We start from the raw sequence: 20,296 nt of genomic DNA, 5'->3' as shown, positions 1-20,296 counted from the left end.
GTTTTCTTCTAGCGAGTTGAAGAATTTCTCAGCAAAGATATCAGTTATTTTGTTTCAAAAAAAAGGAAGCAAAGTATGCACAGACATTGGGTCGCGTTTCTCCTGTACCAAGTCCAGAATCTGCATATACTGCAGAAACCACCTCTCCTCATCCCAGCCATGATGGAAGTTCCTTTAAGTCTCAAGACAGAGTAAGTGTGTCCTATATGCTTTGAGCCTAGGGCAAAGTGGATCTCATGGTTTTCTCTTTGTTTTAAGACAAATAAATCCCTCTCAGACTGGTTTGAACTCCCTCAGAATTCTTTTTTTTTTTAATTTTTAATATTTTTTATTACGAATTTTCCTCAATTACATTTCCAATGCTATCCCAAAAGTCCCCCATACCCACTTCCCTACCCACCCATTCCCGTTCTTTTGGCCCTGGCGTTCCCCTGTACTGGGGCATATAAAGTTTGCAAGTCCAATGGGCCTCTCTTTCCAGTGATTGCCAACTAGGCCATCTTTCGATACATATGCAGCTAGAGACAAGAGCTCTGGGGTACTGGTTAGTTCATCATGTTGTTCCCCCTATAGGGTTGCAGATCCCTTTAACTCCTTGGGTACTTTCTCTAGCTTCTCCATTGGGAGCCCTGTGATCCATCCAATAGCTGACTGTGAGCATCCACTTCTGTGTTTGCTAGGCCCCGGCATCGTCTCACAAGAGACAGCTATATCTGGGTCCTTTCAGCAAAATCTTGCTAGTGTATGCAATGGTGTCAGCGTTTGTAAGCTGATTATGGGATGGATCCCTGGATATGGCAGTCTCTAGATGGTCCATCCTTTCATCACAGCTCCAAACTTTGTCTCTGTAACTCCTTCAGAATTCTTATTCTTTCTGCCTTAGTGTCTCCCAGGTCCTGGAGTTACAGATGTTTGTCTGACACTTGACTCTGGGCTTCCAATAGCAGGGTTACAGTGCATAGATAGAGTGGTTATAAAAAAGATCTGTGGCTTTCTCACCTAATGTTTCTGTCTTTTTGAAAGGTGATTAAGTTTTCCTTAATAATATAGTAGTCAAGTTGTACCCTGATTCCTAAAGCATGCACTTGCACTTTAGACAGGTAGCTTTTGTTTTCTAGAATAATTTACAACTAAAGTTAATAGCCAGCCATTCTTTTGAAGAAAAGAAAAACTTGTAAATCTTTCAAAGTAGATTAACTGACCATCTACAGCATACTGACTGTGTACAACATATAAGTTAGGCATATTTTTGCATATCCAGAAGTTGATGGGAAAAACAAAATAATATTTTGTGACAAGTAGAAAATGTTTGTGTAAATACTGTATGAATATTAGTTTTTTGACAAAGATGATGTGGTCTACAAGGTCTACAGTGGTATGCTGTTTGTCCCCTCCCATAAAAATAAGTTATGATCCGTGTTTAAAATTTTTCTGACAGTACATTGAAGACAAAATGAAGGGCAAACTGATGTAAATACTTAGAAAAGAGAGTTAGAGATAAAATGCTTACTGTATCTAAATTGTTATACTACGATATAATTAAATGGGCATTTGAAGCATAGCCACATGAAAAGCAGTTTGAATGCAGACAGAGCAGAAAGCAGGAGTTGCAAAGGCAGTCCTGTGAGAAAGGGAGAAGAGTGGGTCAGGTTGTGCAGTAGTGCTGTTTGGTAAAAATGTAATACACTACCAACAAGCTCTTGATGTGTTCATGGCCTTTTAACTGCTTTTCATGCTGTCTTACTTTAAAAGGGAAATAATTTATAAAAATTGTGTATAATGTTTTTCTTAAATCTTTTTTTAATACAAAGCTGAGCCAGGCCTGTTAGCCCAACTCCTTAGGAATGTGAGGCAACCTAATGAAGGAGCTAGAGAAAGTATCCAAGGAGCTGAAGGGGTCTGCAACCCTATAGGAGGATCAATAATATGAACTAACCAGTACCCCCAGAGCTGTGTCTCTAGCTGCATATGTAGCAGAGGATGGCCTAGTCGGCCATCAGTGGGAGGAGAGGCCCTTGGTCTTGCAAAGATCATATGCCCCAGTACAGGGGAATGCCAGGGTCAGGAAGCAGGATTGGGTTGATTGGGGGGCAGGGCCAGGTGGAGGGTATAGAAGACTTTTGGGATAGCATTTGAAATGTAAATGAAGGCAGTATCTAATAAAAAAATTTCAAGTTCATTAAAAAAAAGCAGTGTGAGGCAAGAGTATCATAAGTTGAAGGGCAGCTGGGGCAACTCAGTGAGACCAGATGTAACGTTAAGGCTTTAGAAGGATTGGGGATGTAGCTCAGTTGTAGAATGCTTGTCAAAATACAACACCCAAAAGGAAAAAGAATAAAATCTCAAATTAACCTGAAAAGTGTAGATTTTTTCTTGTTTTCTGAGACAGATTCTCATGTAATTCAGGCTGGCCTTAAGTTTGCTATATAGCTTGACTTTAAAATGTCAGTGGGTGCTAGCTATTTTTATTTACATAGAATTGATCCTCTAGCATCTCATTCAATTTCTTTCTTCGTGTGCCTATGCGTGTGCGTGTGTGTTTGGTATGTTTGTAGATGTTTTCTGCACTGGAAAAAAAGAGGGAAAAAATTTTAGTCTGTCTTCCAGGAGAATAATGAAGCCACTTTTGACCATAAATTTTCTGTGTTCATAGCTATTGAGACTATATGAACAAAATTTTCTACTTTTAAGGGGTTCTCTTTTCTAACCTTTTCTCTGATGAAGTACTATAATTGTTTGGTTTTTTTGTTGTTGTTGTCTTACAGGTATGTTTGAGCCGAGGAAAATTGTTAGCTGAAAAAGCTGTCAAGGATCATGTAAGTAGGAATTTGAAATTCACAGCATGTGGGCTTCAATTGGGACAGTGGGCTGGTGTCTAGCACATGAGGTCCTTAACTCTTCATAAGCCAGGCATAGCAGCATGCACCTGTCATAACAGCTCTGAGGTGGTAGGGGACCAGAAGTTCAAGGACATCCTCAGTTACATAAGGAGTTCAAAGCCAGCCAGAGCTAGAAACCCTGTGACGCGGGGACAGGGAAGAAAGAAAAACATGCAGTGCATATTTTGCTTCTTTATTGTCTTGTTTTCTGAGACAGATTCTCATGTAATTCTGGCTGGACTCAATTTGCTATATAGCTTGACTTCCGAGTGCTGGCATTATAGATATATACTACCATATATAATATAGGTACAGCTGTATTTTATTCAAAATTTAACTGTGGGCTGGCTAGATGACTCAGTGGGTAAAGCTGCTTGCTGCCAAAACTATTGACCTTAGTTTGATACCAAGGACCTAAATGATGAAAGAAAAGAACTGACTCTTGAAAATTGTCTTCTGATCTCCAAGCGTGCACTGTGGTATGTGTGTACCGACACACATACACACAGACAAGCATACAAGTAGAATAAGTGAATGTAATAAATACTCAACTTGGATCGGTAGTAAAGTTGGCAAAATGCCTGTCATGAAAGCAGTAGAACTTAAATTTGGATGTCTAGAAGCCACATAAAAAGTAAAAGGCCAGGCATAGCAAGAGGTGCCTCTGATCTTAGCATTGACATTTTTGGAGAGGGATAGGGTGGGACACTTGGGTCCCTGAAGCTAATTGGCCAGTCAGCCTAGCTGAATCAGTGACTTCCTGGTTCAGCAAGTGACCTACCGTCTCTAAAAAAATTGAAAGTGGAGTATGATTAAAGAAAGACATTTGGCATTGACCGGAGGCCTCTGCATCACACAGGCATGGACACACCACATACGAAATTTGTAACTGAAAGTTGAAGATATTCTGGAGATAACTCTTTCATTTCTAGTGGAAAAAAGCTCAAGTTATAGCTTGTCTCATTCTATCAGAAATAGAAGCTACTTTTTCCCGGAGGAACATCCCCATCTTGTGGACATCCTAAACATTACTGAAAACTCGAAGGTTACCTTAAGATATACATTTAATTGTTAGGGTATACATTAATTCTTAGGTCAGGCAGAGTGGGCATACCTTTATTCCCAGCACTTGAGAGGCAGGTGGATTTCTGGCTTCCAGGCCAGCCAGGGCTACTAAGTGAGACTTTGTCTCAAACAAAACATAGGAATATATTAATTGGAAACGATTTAAGAATGCCAAAATACAAAACAAGGTCCTCATTTCTATTGTAATTCATTAGGGACATTTATGCATAATCTCTTCAATGGCGTTAAGATTTAAATAAAATTTAAGGCTTAAAAAGTTTTAAAAGTAATTCTTAGACAAACTTGGTTTTGTTTTTGTTTCACAGGATTTTATTCCTGCTAATAGTATATTATCAAATGCCTTATCATGGGGAGTAAAGATTCTTCATATTGATGGTAAGATGACCTTTTGATAGCATTTGTAGTACGTGCCTGTCTGTCCTTTAGTTACATAATAAGAACTTTGGTAGTAGGGGGTATCTCCCATGGTAAACTTTTAACATACAGTTACTGCCACTTAACATCGCAGTTTAACTCCAAAGGTAAAATTGCTAACCTTCAGTTCTCATTTCAATAAAGACATTCGATACTACATTGAACAGAAGAAGAAAGCACTGAGTGCACTCAAGAAATCCAGTGCTTCTGGGAGGGATGCGGTACGTGGCTCCTTTTTAAAACTCTTCTTAAAAGTGCTACTTTGTTTTTTGTTTTTTTATTTGTTTGTGTGTTTGGTTTTTTTTTTTTTTTTTGGTTCGGTTTTTTGTTTTGTTTTATTTTTCGAGTGTTTTTGTTTTTAATATAAGTAATTCCGCAATAAGTAAAAAAAATACTTTGAGACTCTTATGGATTTCTGAATTGTGTGTCATTTGACTTGAAGCTTATATTCATGAATTAAAAATTGTTTCTGGGGTAATGGCATAGGTTTTTTTCATCCTTTTTTGTTGCTGCTGTATTTTAAGAGATACTGTTTATTCTATAGAAAAACATAAGAAAATGCAGAGATGTTTGCTGTGGTTGTCCTATTATTCTCTTGTCGCCGAGTGTACAGTCTCTTCTGGCTTCATCTTTGAGTCACTCTTTGTCTCTTACACCCCTGCCTAACTACTATTCAGTCCGTACACTCCATCTTCTCACTGTTTTGCAGATCTCTACTCCTATATTTCTAACTCACTTTTAACTGACAAGGTATGAAACTGAGAAGCAGTTTGCAGATCCTTTTGATACCTTTTAAAGCCAGCTGTGTTGGATGGTTTTCCTGCTGTTGTCCATTCCTTCCTTGAGCTCTATTATTCATCTCTGCTTATCCCTGTTTTCTCTTAGTCCTCAGACCATTTTTCGGTGGTTTGCTTTTACTACATACAATCCTTAAACGACTTAGATACAAAGAAAAGAAAGGTCTGTACTCTGGTACATAAAAAGAGATGGAGACAAAGTAGTTTGGAAATTTGGTGATTTTATGTAGTAAAATAAGCAGCTTATACTTTCCACAGCTTTAGCAACACCAGGGCTTTGTATCTGAGGTTGTGTTCTTTTAGGTTTTCCTGTTTTGTTTTCCCTCTTCCAGTTGGAAGTGGTCATTGCTCATTATCTTTGAAAGAACTAGCTCCTCACTTTGTATTTGCATTCTGGTATTGACTCCACCCAGTAAATTTTGTTTTATGAGTGCCATACTCCTTTTCAGTTCTACAGTCTTTTGTGTACCAGATAATTTTGGCTACACACAAGAAATTGTCAATGTTGTGTAGATTCCTTATCTATTAGAATAGTTAGACAATACTGATTTTGTTTTTGCTGTTACTGTTTTTCTGTTTTTGTCTTTCTTTTTATAAGATTTATTTATTTATTTATTTATTTATTTATTTATTTATAAGTACACTGAAGCTGTCTTCAGACACACCAGAAGAGGGTATCAGATCTCATTACAGATGGTTGTTAGTCACCATGTGGTTGCTGGGATTTGAACTTGGGATCTGTTTTAGTTTTTGAAACAGGGTCTCGCCAAGGTAGCTCTAGGTGTCCTGGAACTCACTATGTAGACCAGGCTAGCCTCAAACTCTTAGAGATCTACTTGCTTCTGCCTCCTAAGTGCTGAGATTAAAGGAATGCACCACTGTACCTGGCATTGCTGTTTTGTTAACAGATCTAGCCGTCCAGTTTTTATTCAGACTGTAAATTCTGTCTTAATTTCATAGATACCTGCAGTTTTTTAAGACTTGCATGCAGTATTGGGGTTGTCTTGTACACATACTATGTGCATTTGTCTGAGATTTAGACAGTGATATAAGTCTCAGTTGCACTTCGCTTTGGATTTATTCATAGCATGAGCAGTGTTGAGTTCACACAAGAAATTGCCAATGTCCTATCTACTACAATAGTAGCACATACAGTTGGCCCACGTGTAGATTTATACAGGGAATTAGGGATGCCCATCTCCAGCTTGCTCCTTAAATCCTCTGCTCAGGGATCTCTTTCCGAGCTACCCTAGTACATAAGTGGGGATGTCACATATGACCTACACTACTGCCCAGACTGCACACACAGGACAACTGGAAGGAAAGGAAAACCACTGGAGCCTCTTTTGTTATTTCCCTAGTAAAACAGATGAGGTGAGGTTAATGTTTGAGCCATTCACCCTGACAGCTTCATACCAAAGGTCCTAAGTGTGACATGCTCGACACTAAGGTCTGCTTCCTCTTTAAAACTTTCCTATACCTATCTAGTTCTTACTGAGTGCTGTCCAGAGCTTCATTATGATCGGTGACTTGATTCCCCCGAAGGAATGCAGTTCACATAGGTCTTCACTGTTAACTGTACCTTGTCCTTGCTAACCAATGTTGAAGGCTCAATGATCAGTGCCACTGCCACTACTCTCCAACAAAGAATGTAAAGTTAGGACTGAATTCTGTAGAGATGATCAGTATCTTTCATTCTTGAGTGCCATTCAGTTTTTTGATTGAATTGATTTTAAGAAGCAAGATTTTCACCCTGTACAGTAGCCACTCTGATAAACTATTTTTCTTGTACATTTTTTTTCTCTTGAAGATGACTGTGCAGTTTTTTTCTGTATTTTTAAACCCAGTATTTTCACTGTATTTGTTTTCCTTTTTAAAGGGGAAAAAAGCTGGTCCTGGAATACAAAAGACAAGAAGTAAGTATTCCTGATACATTGTTTAGTTTTCTTTTAGAGAGCAGAAAAAGATTAAGTCTGAAGTGTACAGCTTGGGCTCTTGGCCACAGGTACATGGTGTCCTAGGTTTTAACTCCAAGATGCCCAGATATTTATATACTTAGAAAGATTTGCTGAGATAAAGTAACTAGTTATTTCCGTGATTTATTCAAGGATTTCTTAGTAATTTTTAGAACATGGACCTCAGCTACAGTCTGATGACACTTAAGCTACCCTTCCCCATGTTAATAATTTTGTAAAGATGTCTTCTTCTCTGTGTGGGAGGGGTTAGGTGTACATTAGTGCAGATGCTCCAACAAGCTAGAAGAGGACGTTGAGTCCCTTGGAGCTGAAGTTACATCAGTTGTTAGACCTGACATAGGTGCTAGGAACTGACCTTGATCTTCTATAATATCACTCTGTGATCTCCATTTCTGAGCTCTATCTCCATCCCCAAAATTAATATTTTCAAAAACATTTTTTAAAACTCATTATAGTCCCAGAAGAAACAATTCTTCAAGTCCATTTACTGGGCGGGATGAACATGAGGAATGCTTTGGGATAGCTTTACAGTGTGAACATATCTGTGCCATTCAGCTCAAGAATCTTGGATGGTTGGTATGAATGCAATCCGGTATACAATCCGGACGCTGCAGAGGCCAAGGCGCCTGGGCCTCAGTAGAGGGATTCTGTCTTACAAAATCCAAAACACATCCTTGGCGTGACAGATACAGGGGAATGATAGTGGAAGATATTTTACCTGAGGCCTACACCTTTCAACTCTCTTGAGTTTTAAAGGATTTCTAGATGGCTTACCCACAATAGTCTTTACTGATTTGCACCTGTCTAATGGTATTTTCTCTTCATAAGCAGGGAGACTCAAGAAGCCTTTTTTAAAGGTTGAAGATGTGAACCGGTAAGTGTCAGAATCCAGTGTGTTGGAAACTGTGTTAGAACTATAGAGAAAACCTCATGAGACTTATTTTCCTGACTGTGATGTGCAGAGAGCAGTAATTCCCTTGTGTTCAGGGACTGAATTTAGTTTCATTCTATTGTAGATTTGAATTCAGAGTATCTGCTTTAGACTTATCATAAAATTATCTCATTTTTTTAGTATTTTAAATAATCACTCTGGCTGCATTCAATATCATGAGTTTGAACAATTACTAAAAATTCACCCCTGTAATTGTGGGAGAAATTATAGATAGTACTTGGAAATGTTTTGAAAAGAATGGAATTCAGACATGCTTCAACATGGTGGAGCTTTCAGGACTTCATCCAAAATGAAGTATGAAGCAAAATACTGCATTATTCAATGTACATAAAGCATTCAGAATATTCAGATTGGGTCACTGCTGGTTGCAAAGACCTGTAGGGAAATAGAGGGTCCTAGGGTTTTTACTTTTGCAAGGTAAGCACCATGAGATGGGGTAGTGCTTTCACAAGTTAATGTTTGATGTGACTGCACTGTCCAGTTTCAAATGGTATCTAGAGCAGTGCTCAACCTGAGGGGGACAACTTCTAGGGGACTGGACAACTCTTTCACAGAGGTTCCTAAGACCACTAGAAAACACTAGTTACAATACGATCCATAACAGTTGAAAAATTACAGTTATGAAGTCTCAACAAAAGTAATTTTATGGCTGGAGATCACCACAGCTGAACTGTATTAAAGGGTTCCAGCATGAGGAAGGTTGAGACCCACTGCTCTAGAAGCTGGGATAGTAATTCCAAAACTTAATGATTAATGTGACTAAACTCTACAGTTTTAATTAGTTTCGATGGTAGGTGTTTTCGGGAGGATCTGGGAGGAGGTGAGAAAGTGGGAAGTGATCAGAATATTGTATGAAATATTAGTTTCAATTTTTTAGGTGTTAAAAGAATAGGCCTACAAATTGGTTCTTTGAAAGGAAGGTTACCCCTACCAAGTCTTTCTTGTTTATTTCAGATCTGAGGTGATTTACAGAACTTAGATATAAGGCTTTGAAACCTTTCTTTCATCCCAGAGAAGCTCACATGTATTTGTCTTTATTCATTTAGGTGCTACAGGCCATTTTACCTTCAGCTCCCCAGTATGCCGTGTATAAGCTACTTTCTTCAGAAGCCCTGCAGTCCGTTTGATATAGAGAAGTCATCCAGCGTCCAGAAGCAAGCTCAGCCCAAGCTCAGGTTGGTGGGAAACTTGATTCTTAGAAAAAATGCTATTTAATTTAGACTTTCACTATGATTGTTTTTTTTTTTTCCTTCATAAGCATTTGGGGTAGGGTATTTTGTGCCATGGTGGTAGTATGTGTGCTTGTTTTCCCTGTAAATATTTTAATGCTTCTATGCTAGATTTAGTGTGAATAAAAGTACATTATTTGGACATTTTAGGTGTGAGTGGGGTTCAGATACTAAAACCCGTTTCTCTTGACCATTTGAAATGTTCTTCAGAATATTTATTATATTTTGTTTTACATTTCTTGAAATTCAGTTAAAAGTATTTGCTGTTCAAAAAGTGACAGATTGTGCATATGTTAGTTTAAGGCAATACGTTTTAAAATTATTCATTAGCAGTTAATTTTGATACCATGTATTTCTATCACTAGAATTAATACGGATGGCGATAAATGTGGAACCCCAGTTCAACTCCAGTTGAAGGAAAAGAGAAAAAGAGGATATTGTGAATGTTGCTTCCAGAAATACGAAGATCTCGAAACTGTAAATGTGATTTTCCATTTGGGATTGGTGTTTCTAAACATCTAAATACTGTTTTTATTTTTAAGTCCCATTTTACTATGCCAAGTATAGTTTGCAACATGATAGTCACAAATATATTCTAGAGTAGAAACATCTCTGGTTTGTTTTATGGTGGGGATAGAACACAGCTCTGCACTTTCTAGGCATGTACATCAGCACTCCTGCATCTTGAATCTGAAACACTTGAAATTGTAAGAATCCAAGGAGGGAAATCGACATTGAGAAAATAATTTTTATTCATTTAATAAATATTTGAGTGCTTAGTATATAACTACAATATAAAAATATAACAAAATATATGTAGACAGTATTAGATCAGTGCAAGGAGAAACAAAACAGGAATGGAGGTTTGCTATCATGTGTTTAGACTTGGCAAAGAAATACTTGACTGATGTTTAAGTAGAACTACAGAAAAGTTAGGTAACCAGGCATCTTGATACCAACCGAAATCGGCAAGGGTAGATAGACCCAGAGTAGAGGATGATGGCCTAGACTAAGCAGGAATAGGAGTTCTTGGGGCATGGTCAGGTTGTTGGAATACTCTAAAATTGAGACTGGAGGTATTCATATGATTTTTGGATTAAGAGATGGTAGATAAATGAGAAGTTCCTATATTTTGGTCTGAGCAATTAAAAAAGTCTTGCAAGAGCATATCAAATAAAAGAAGTTTTTAAAGATGGGGAAGGCCTATTGTAGCTTGAAAGCTTATTAAAATCACTGGTAGTCTTGTCTGTATCCTTAGAGTTTGGTGCATAGCAAGTGCTTATTAACCTTAGCAGTTACTTTTTTAATTTCTTAGCTTTTAAATAGTAGGTAGACAGACGTAGTGGTGCACAACTTACAGCCTCTCTACTTTCAACCTCAGCAAGCTCAGGCAGGATGAATATCAGAGTGCATAAGCTCAAATATTTATCATTTGAGATGGATTAATATTTACCAGGGGTTTTGATTTGTTTTACTGATGTAATAAAGAAGGATGTACAGTTAGTTTTAAATTGCATTGATTCAGAAGCTGAAGTATTTCAAATTTTTTTCCTTTTCCTTCTAATTGTTTTGAAATTAAAGTTATTGATTGGTTCTGAAATTTACGTGCCATTGTGAGGTCAGAGTAGTATAGAATGTTTGCTTTTCTTTATCTTTGAGCTCCTAATGTGTTCAGAAATATAAGAATGGTAGGAAAGTTGTCCACTGATTGTCACAAAGAAAGTAAATTTGTGAAAGTTGATTTGAGAAGAAATTTAAGATCATGACTTTGAAAGTTTTTGTTTGTTTTTTAATTTAAACTAAAGCAGAGTTCGGTAGGTCACTCCAACACTCTGGGAGGGTCTTGGGTTTGAGAGCAATTTGGACTACATAATGAGATCTTATCTTAAAAAACCAACTATTGTTTTATTACCTTGGGTTTTACAATAATTCATTTCTATCCATGCAAAGAGACTGAGATAGGAAATATTTTTGAGGGCTTAGGAGATGGCTCAGTTAGTGACCTGCTTACAAAGGAACTAAGATTGATCTCCAGAACCCACATCAAGAAGTGTGGACATGATGGTATGCTGGGGCAGACAGGCTCATTCCTGGCCTGCTGGTCTGCTGGCCTGCTTTACTGGACTGAACATCCAGGTGTCCAGCACCTATAGAAGGAATGGTAGACAAGGTTGTCTTCAGTCTACACACACGTACACAAATATTTTTAAGTAGTGTAGGTAAAGCAGACATACAGTACTGTAGCTAAAGTATAGCATACAGAAAAGAGAACAAGAAAAGCCAAAAGGTGACAGGCCTGAGTTATAAACAGGATATATAAAGCTATCCTTGTCTAGTTGTATTGTAGCATGGAGAATGTTCAAAATAAGTGGAATGTGCCGTACAGTGGTAGCGAATGATGAGAATGACATTAGGGGTGTAGCTCAGTGCTAAGGCCTAGGCTTGGCACATGTGAGACCCAAAAGTAAAAGTAAATGAGAGTGCTTGACTTGCTATCAGAGAAGGCACAGACCTCTGAGACATACAGATCAATAATACTAAGTAATAAAAACAACTAAGTGAATTTAGAGAGAAAGTATATGTTTCACTTCATAATTTTTTTTCTTCCCAGAATATAAATGAATTCAATCTGATCTTTAAAAATGTGAAAGTTATTTCAGATGTTTTGTTTGTTTTTCTGAGGGTTTCCCTCTGCAGCTCTGGCTTCGGTGGAACTCACTCTGTAGATCAGGCTGGCCTCAAACAGATATACCTGCCCCTGCCTCTACCTCCCCAGTGCTGGGATTAAAGGTTTTGTGTGTGTGTGTGTGTGTGTGTGTGTGTGTGTGTGTGAGTGTGCGCGTGCCACCATACCCAGCTCTAGGCTCTATATAGGATATCCTGAATTTATTGACAAGACAATTAGCCTGGAGATCTCACCCTTTCAGAAGGAAGGTTGTTTCCTGTAAATTCTATACTATAAATTTGGTTTTTTTCATTTGGCACAGGGTCTTACTATTTAAACCAAATTCAGAGAAACCTACCTACCACTGCTTCCTCAGTACTAGGATTAAAGATGCCCTACCATGCCCAGTTTACTTTCCTTTTAATCACTCTGAGATTGAAAAACATTCCCTGCTGAGCTTTAATCCCAGCTCTTGGCAGGCAGAGGAAGGCAGATTTCTGAGTTCTAGGCCTGCCTGGTCCTTAGAGTGAGTTTCAAGGCAGTCAGAGGTATACAGAGACACCCTGTCTGGAAAAACCAAAAGAAAAGAAAAAACACTTCCCTTTCCTCTGTTGCAATCAGTAGGTAATGAGGTAACTTGTTTGTTCGTACTTGGGTGTTTTCTTCAGTTGTGAGTCTTTTTGTAATGTATATATTTTGTAGCATTTATCAAAGGTCTTGGTTTTTAAAGTTTAGTTTTTACTTTTTACAGAAGTGTGTGTGAGTGTATGACATACGAGTGGAGTCTAGAAGAAGCCATCAAATTACCCGAAACTGGAGTTACAAGTGATTGTGTGCTACCAGATTTGGGTACTAGGAACCACCTTCAAGTCTTGGAAGAGCGTTGCGTGCCTATAACAACTGAGCCAGCTTTCTAGCCCTTTAATTTGTTTTAAAACTCTTCTAGACTCTTGTATGTCTTAAATTTTTGTATATTAAGGTAAAGGATTTCATTTAGTTCTGTAAGCCCTACTTTGGGAATTATATACAATAGTAGGTGAAGTATGTTTTATAAAGTATTAATATATTACTGAATATATTAAAGGTAGTTCTTAACTTTATCTGTCTTGAGATCCTTTAAAAACAGTTTTTAAATGGAAATATAAATACATCATTTCCCTCTTCCCCACCCACCCTAATTATTGCCTCTTGCTGTCTCTCAAATACAAGGGCTCTTTTTAAAAAATTGTTTATATATATATATATATCATTCATATACACACACGTGTGTGTGTGTGTGTGTGTGTGTGAGCGAGAGAGAGAGATGTTATTTGGGTTTGGTATTTGATTTTTTGGTTTAATTCATATAATTATTGAATGTAATTTTAAGATGCTTTTGTTGTGGTTTTGTTTTAGCACCTTCTGAGTGAGAAACACAGGAACTTTGCACAGAGTAACCAGTATCAAGTTGTTGATGATATTGTATCTCAGTTAGTTTTCGATTTTGTGGAATATGGAAGAGACACACCTAAAAAGAAAAGGTAATTTGCCAAAGATACTGTTAAGCTATTTTATGGCACTCAGATTTAATATAATGTTTGTCTGCTCTTAGAAAGAGTACAGATTTTTTTCTAATGATGTAAATATGGTTTAGAACGAATACCTTCTTCCCTTCTTTTTCCTGCCACTAAAGGTACTTAGTCTCCCTCTAACATGGTTATGAAAGGGAGCTCACAATTTTTTCTCTTAAGGTCAGTTATAGAGTCGATGTTTTAGGTTTTGTAAATTGGAAGAGCTCAGTGACCTCCAGTCAGCTTTGTTACTGAACACTGAGCATGGCTATTTTGCAGCGGAACATTACTTAAGAAAGTAAAGATATAGTAGCAGGCAGCATTGTAGCAGGCAGCATTGTCAACCTCTGGTGTCGAACCATGTGGTTTTCAATGTACTCAGTCTAAAAATGTTGATTAGGAATGCTTTTATATGGGTATACAGTAGGGTTGATAATTGGTCATCTGTTTTTGTCCTAGTCTTAAGGCATAACGATTAGAGGTGTGATAGTTAAGCACAACTCTGAAAAGCAAGTAGGGGGTGCTCTGTGTTTAGACCCTGGATCTCTGTAGGACTCTTGGTGGACATTATGGCTGACTACTAATGTGGCCATGTGCAACTCCTGTGAGGACTTAAAATGTTTGAAAGTTTCAGGAAGGGCCTGAATAATTTTTTATCTAGTTATTCCCTAATCATTTTATCAGTACAGCTTTTTTACTTCTTGTCAGTCTCCAGTTGGACTACTGTGACATTTTTGAACTCGAAATTTGTTAGAAGGAACTCTAGTCCCTATTTTGGTTTTGCTTTGCTTTTTCAGGATCATACCTAAGTCCTCACCAATGAGGCACAAAGAGGGAATCTTTTGCATTGCTTAAACACTATATATAAGTAAAGAAAACTGCTCTGGTTGGAGAGACAGGTGGATTGTAGAGGGCTCACTGTTTCTTGTGATGTATAATGCAAAGTGTAATTGGGGACCTGATAACGTGTCATGTGCATAATTAGGATTGTTCAAGAGATTCTAAGATTCTACGTGAGGAAGACGTTTAGGTCAAAAATATGTTTGAATTTAAAGGGTTACTTTGTCGCCTTTACATGTGCAAAGATCTAGTTCACTTTGATATGAAATAGTTTAAATGGAAAATATGTTTCTGCTTTTAGTTTCAAACAAGTACTTTCTGAAACCAAACAAACATTAAAGCACTAGTATTTTTTAAAGATAACAACAAAATCAGGGTCAGATACAGATACTGTCATCTTTCTTTGGTTTATACAATTCATGCTGTTTTGTTTTTTTCATAATTAGTTCAAAGGGTATTGTTTATCTCAAGGAGGGAGCCGAATGAATGGGGAGGTGGTACCCTAGTTCAGTTTAGGTGATTGCTGTGTTTTACTTTAAAAACATCTAAAGTAAATATTACGATTTCTGTGTTAGGGTTATCCTAAGTCAGTTTCCTAAATAACTCATACGTAGTTTTATTCATTTCTAACTTCTTGGGTTTTTTTTTCTTTTTAAAGAATAAGATACAGTGTTGGGTCCCTTTCTTCTGTTTCTGCAAATGTCCTGAAAAACACTGCACCGAAGGAGAAGCCACTCTTGGAGCCCAATTTCCAGAAGGACGTGGGAGAAAGCAGCGGGCAACTGCTCAAGCAGAACTCTCAGTATGAAGAAACCCGGAAACCTGAAGAAAAGCCTGGGTTTGCTTCAGAGCCTACAACCTATTCTTCAGCTGGATTGAAAGGATGTGACAGGAAACCAGTGAGCGTGTTCAATGCCAGTGAGCCTGACCCAGAGCAGGAGTGTTCACAGCTACCTCTGCATGACAGCACACTGGAACACCAAGTGACTGTAGGTAGAAATGATGGAGAACAGAGAGTGGACGCCGCTCCAGGCGTGTCGCAGTTCTGTGGACAAGTTTCTCATCTCAGTACAGAAAGTAATCTACCCCAACCACAGTTAACTGAAGACATTACACAGCTTTCAGCAAAAGATCTGCAAGAAAAGGGCTTTCATGTTGTGATAGGTCATGCTTCTGACCTGGTGGCATTAAATACATCAAAAGAGCAGGTAACAATGAAGGCGAGAACTCCACCCTGTAGTCCCCAGGAGCCTCATGAGTGTGACGCTGGGAACATGGAGAATTTGCCTTGCTGTAAGATCCAGCGGAAAGTGAGAATGCTATTAGGACAAAAGAAAGCAAATGCTGAACCAGGTGCTGAATTGGATAAAAAGAGAACTGAGTATCTTCCTGCACATGAAGACAGAACTTGTGGGTCACCAGTACAGTCTCTTTTGGACCTTTTTCAGACAAGTGAGGAGAAATCAGAATTTTTGGGTTTTACAAGCTACACTGAAAACAGTGGAATATGTGATGTTTTAGATATTTGGGAGGAAGAAAATTCAAGTAGCCTGTTGTCAACGTTTTTTTCTTCCCCTTCAACTTCTGCATTCGTTGGATTTTAGTATTTAATGTGCTTTTCAGAAGTGACAGCTCTATTCCTGAAGTTTTTATAAATACATATATAATTAGTTGTGGGGGGGTTGTTTTGTTTTTGCCAACTTTGTTTATGGAGCCATCTGTAAATATTAATTAAGGTGGTATTTGTAATTTTTTACAGGATTGAGTAGCTGTTACAAATTATACAATAAAAACTTGTGACTTATTTTATATTCCTGAGAGTAAAAATGAATATCATTTGCTTTATCACTGAAAATAATTTCAAGTGAGATTTGAAACCTATCAAAAATGTATGCACTATATATTACATACTATTAACTATTGCCTATTAGCAAGATTTCTATGATCAACATGTTATGCTTAAAAAACATTCAGGTAGAAAGGAAGAAAAAGAACGTACTAATTGATATATTTGGATTCTGGCCATTAGTAGAAACATTGGCTCTAGACACAGACTCCGCTGGATTCTGTTAGGATCCTGACCCTGCAGACTGAAGTTATTGCAGGGCTCAAAATAATCCCAAAAAACCTTAAGGGGAATTTAAGTAATTCAGTTAATTGAGAATAATTTCCTTACAAATTGGTTTTTGTTTGGTACTAGATGATAAGAGATGTAGTGGATTGTTGGAATTGTTTTTAAATGCATGGGAGGAGTGACACAATCTGTCACTTGACTATTAAATAGAACAGGAAAATTTCTAAGTGTAAGATGAATGTCATCCTTTACCTTTGAGTATATGTGTATAGGAGTGGAACGATAGCCACTGAGGAGAGTTTTTCATGGTCTAAAGGATGATGCTATTAACTACTGTATAAAGATACAATGTCACTAAAACGTTGATTATCAGTATTCACTTAAAGTATTTTGTTACATTTATTTATGTGAGTACTAGGGGTGGATGGATCACAGGCTATGTCATGGTTGTGGAAGTCGGAGGACTCCCCATGAAAATTCTTTCCTACCATGTAGGTCCTAGAGATCAGAGTCTCATTGTCAGGTGTGATGGCAGGCCCCTATCTACTACCCTTCTCATAGGTCCAATAGTAGTCATTTTTTGAGACTAAGGCAAAATGTCAATAAACAACTTCCAGGGGCAAAAAAACACTGCAAATTGAAAAAAGACTGTTACTCTTAAAGTATCATACAACAAACAATTATTTGGGAATATAAAAAAATCTAGAAAGTTAGAAAATATGTAGGCTTTTTTAACCTTCATGTCTCCAAATGGATTTGTATCATTTTGCCTTAGTTGTATTTAATAAAAGCTGAATACTTCCAATACTTTTAATTTTTAATTTGACTAGGTTTGAACTAAAATACTATTTAGAACATCTCCAAGACCTTCCTAATGAATACTGGGCCTTAAAGTTTAAATGTTTTATTACCCAAAACAGAGCAATAAATGATTTGTATGGGTTGGACAATGTGGAAGACACTCAGCCTAGGCACATAGATGAAAGAATTTTAACTAAGACTTAGGTCGTTCTCCTTCCCTCCCTCAGATCTTCTGATCTGGTTTCTAGATCCTTCAAGTATCCTTAAGCAGGATAGATAGTGTTAAGTCAATTTGATTAGTAAAAAATAACATGCTTTCAATTAAAGAAATCTTATTTAATATTTGAGAAATCATTTTATTTCAATTTTGCTTTTTATAATTGTCAGCTCAGGCAAAAATACATACATACATACATACATACATACATGTAAAACAACTAACTGCATTAGTAGTTCTGTTCACTAAGTTGTAACGCTAATTTTCCAGTTTCATTCCTCAGGTCAAGTTTTCATTGATAACTAGTGAGTTTCTTAAATAAAATCTTTATTATTAATAAACATTTTATTTTTTGAGTTTGAGTCTTAGAAAATTTTAAGCAAGATAGATAGTTCTATTGTCAAGTTTCAGAATTCTTATATTGACTTCTAATGCTTATAAACTCAACAACAAAAAATGCTTCTGAGTACTCCTTTTCAGAAGCAACCAAAATTTTCCTGTTCTGAAGGCTCTGTGCTGTTGTGTTTGTTTCAAGTGATACAAACTTGGAAGGGAGAACCTCAGTTTGGAATGCAGGCATGAATTAATATTTGTGTTTAGTAGTTTATGCAGGAGGAGGACCTAACCCAGTGTGGGGAGTGTGATCTATTTATGGCACATGGACCTAGGATGGATACAAAAGCAGCCTGAGCAAGCCCTGGAGAGCTAACTAGTATTCAGTGTTCCTCCATGGCCTCTGCTTCAGTTCCTACCTCCAAACTCATGCCCTGAGCCCCTACTGCCCTTGCTTGCCTCCTTGAGAGACTACCATGTACTCTGAAATAAATGCTTTCTCCCCCAAGTTAACCAACTTTTTTAAATCCACGCTTTATCACACCAACAGAAAACTACTGCCATCTGTTACTAGAAGGAGTAAACTGAGTGATAGTTATATTCCCCAAAGAATCCTCAAAATTTATGACGCATCCAAAAATATACATTAGGTACCTCTAATCCCATAAAATCCTTTCCTTACTCCATCATAGCTCTTTTCATATACTCTGTATATACTTAGGTCCTCAAAAGTCTCCTGTCCCTTGAGTGCCTGGTGTATTCCAGAAAAGCTGGGGATTCTATAGGAGGCAAACTCAGATGAATTTTGTTTTGCGGGATATTTAAGGAGTGACTTTGGATGTCCACTGACTCCAAGGGGAGCTTCTTGGAGTTGCTAAGTGAAGGTAGTTGATGGTCACTGAATATAGGACATTCCTCAAGGGGCCTCACTTTGCCCCAAAAGGCTAGCCAGTCCCCAGCAGGTGGAGTACAACATTATTGATGGATCAGTATGGATAATCTTTGATGTATCTGCCTGTCATTGCACAAGAAAACTACAATGGCCTGGTGGCAGTTGTAGCTTAAAATTTAGCAGTTTTCTCAGTTAATAAGCACAAATGCAGGAGGGAGGGTCCCAACAGTGACAAGGACAGATATTCTTTGTTTCCATCTGTTCTTTTCTTAATGAGGCACTAGAGTACCATAAAATATTTGAAGTTAAATTATAGAACATTTCAGATGATAATACACTAAATCCAAATCATCATGGTCACCAAGCAGATACTACTGAATGTATTATATTCTGATATCCTTACCATTCTGGTTAATTCTATGTGCAAGAAGAGCTAGAGTTGGCATGACTATGGACCCATTCTTATACCTCTTTTTTTTTTTTACTGTACATTTAATCTTCTTGTCTAGCATGCTGTTGTATAGTGACATGCCAATACATGGCACTCTTCTTTTTGCCCTCAAAATGTGGTGGTTGCTAAGTATGGTTGCTTATTCCTGTAATCAGCACCAAGGAGGCTGAGACAGGAGGATCATGAGTTCAAGACTAGCCTGAACTGGATAGTTAGATCCTGTCTCAAGAAGGAAAAAAAATCATTTTGCACAATAGATGCCTACTACTGTGCCAATAAATGTCTGGCTAATCTCTTGAAGAGAATACGTCAAGCGAGCTTCTGATGACTTCAAGAGAATATGTCAAGCGAACTTCTGACGACTAGGAGCCTATGTTTTTGCTTCCATGCCTACCCAGCACAGCAGCTTGTTCACATGCCCCCTGGGTGGCAGGTACCTGCAAAATGAAGATGCTTGCTGCCACATGCTTCTACCTCTTCCATTCATTACCTTTTCTCTAGGCTCTTTAAAAGCCAATAGTGTAATTACTCATTCCCCATAAGTCTCAATATACTCTAAACTTGTCCACTTTTCCTTCCATATAAAGGGACAGATAGCCAAGGAAGGACATGGGGAAGCTGTCCATGGGTAGTGGCTTTCATGCAACTCCTGAGTAGAGCAATTTGACAGTTACATTTATTTTTCTTTTTAACCCACAAACCTATCTATGGGCTGTTTTAGATTTCCTTCCTTTCCAGCTGGTCTTAGGGATGGCCCCTAAGATTGGGTTAGGACCACATTTGTACCACGTGGGGATGGGGTGGGGGCTGTTAATTCGAGGCTGTCTCATTTGTTCCTGTAAATTATGAGCCCTCTGATCTTGTTTTTGCCCAAACCTGCACAGCTTACAGTGGGTTGTTATTTTATCCACCTAGTTTTATGAATTCAGAGATCTTTAAAAAAAATGGCAAATATGAATGTTGGTGTCCCATTGGCCAAGTGTTTCATTTCACATACATGATGATAAATCATTGTAGGCCCCCAGATCCTAGCTCAACTGATGGAAATACCATTTAGCCTGTAAAAACTAACCAAGTAAACAGTACTAGTAGCCTAAAAGACCTAATCTATCAAAATCAGAGTTCTGGGAAAGTCTCAAT

The 20,296-nt window shown here is 37.7% G+C and overlaps 1 protein-coding gene across 17 annotated transcripts in view; it reads left to right on the top strand.

Annotated features, from left to right (window-relative positions):
- LOC147004899 (protein DBF4 homolog A-like) overlaps positions 1-16,529 on the top strand; it is a 390,457-nt gene extending 373,928 nt beyond the window's left edge. For 4 of the 17 annotated variants that reach the window (XM_085836434.1, XM_085836431.1, XM_085836426.1 and 1 more), the window contains 9 exons: positions 2,766-2,816; positions 4,271-4,340; positions 4,524-4,600; positions 7,056-7,092; positions 7,981-8,026; positions 9,151-9,279; positions 9,699-9,810; positions 13,394-13,518; positions 15,047-16,529. In XM_085836434.1, coding sequence (XP_085692560.1) covers positions 2,766-2,816; positions 4,271-4,340; positions 4,524-4,600; positions 7,056-7,092; positions 7,981-8,026; positions 9,151-9,279; positions 9,699-9,810; positions 13,394-13,518; positions 15,047-15,992 — 1,593 coding nt within the window. In that variant the 3' untranslated portion in view covers positions 15,993-16,529. Of the gene's footprint in view, positions 1-12; positions 192-2,765; positions 2,817-4,270; positions 4,341-4,523; positions 4,601-7,055; positions 7,093-7,980; positions 8,027-9,150; positions 9,280-9,698; positions 9,811-13,393; positions 13,519-15,046 lie in introns of those variants that run through there. The other 13 variants (XM_085836432.1, XM_085836428.1, XM_085836433.1 and 10 more) reach the window with 9 other exon arrangements.
- Positions 16,530-20,296: the final 3,767 nt, after the last annotated feature.

This window comes from Mus caroli, unplaced genomic scaffold (assembly GCF_978045245.1).
Source record: "Mus caroli unplaced genomic scaffold, Mus_caroli_1 scaffold_4, whole genome shotgun sequence".
Taxonomy (NCBI): Eukaryota; Metazoa; Chordata; class Mammalia; order Rodentia; family Muridae; genus Mus; species Mus caroli.
This window is presented reverse-complemented; position numbering and strand designations above follow the sequence as displayed.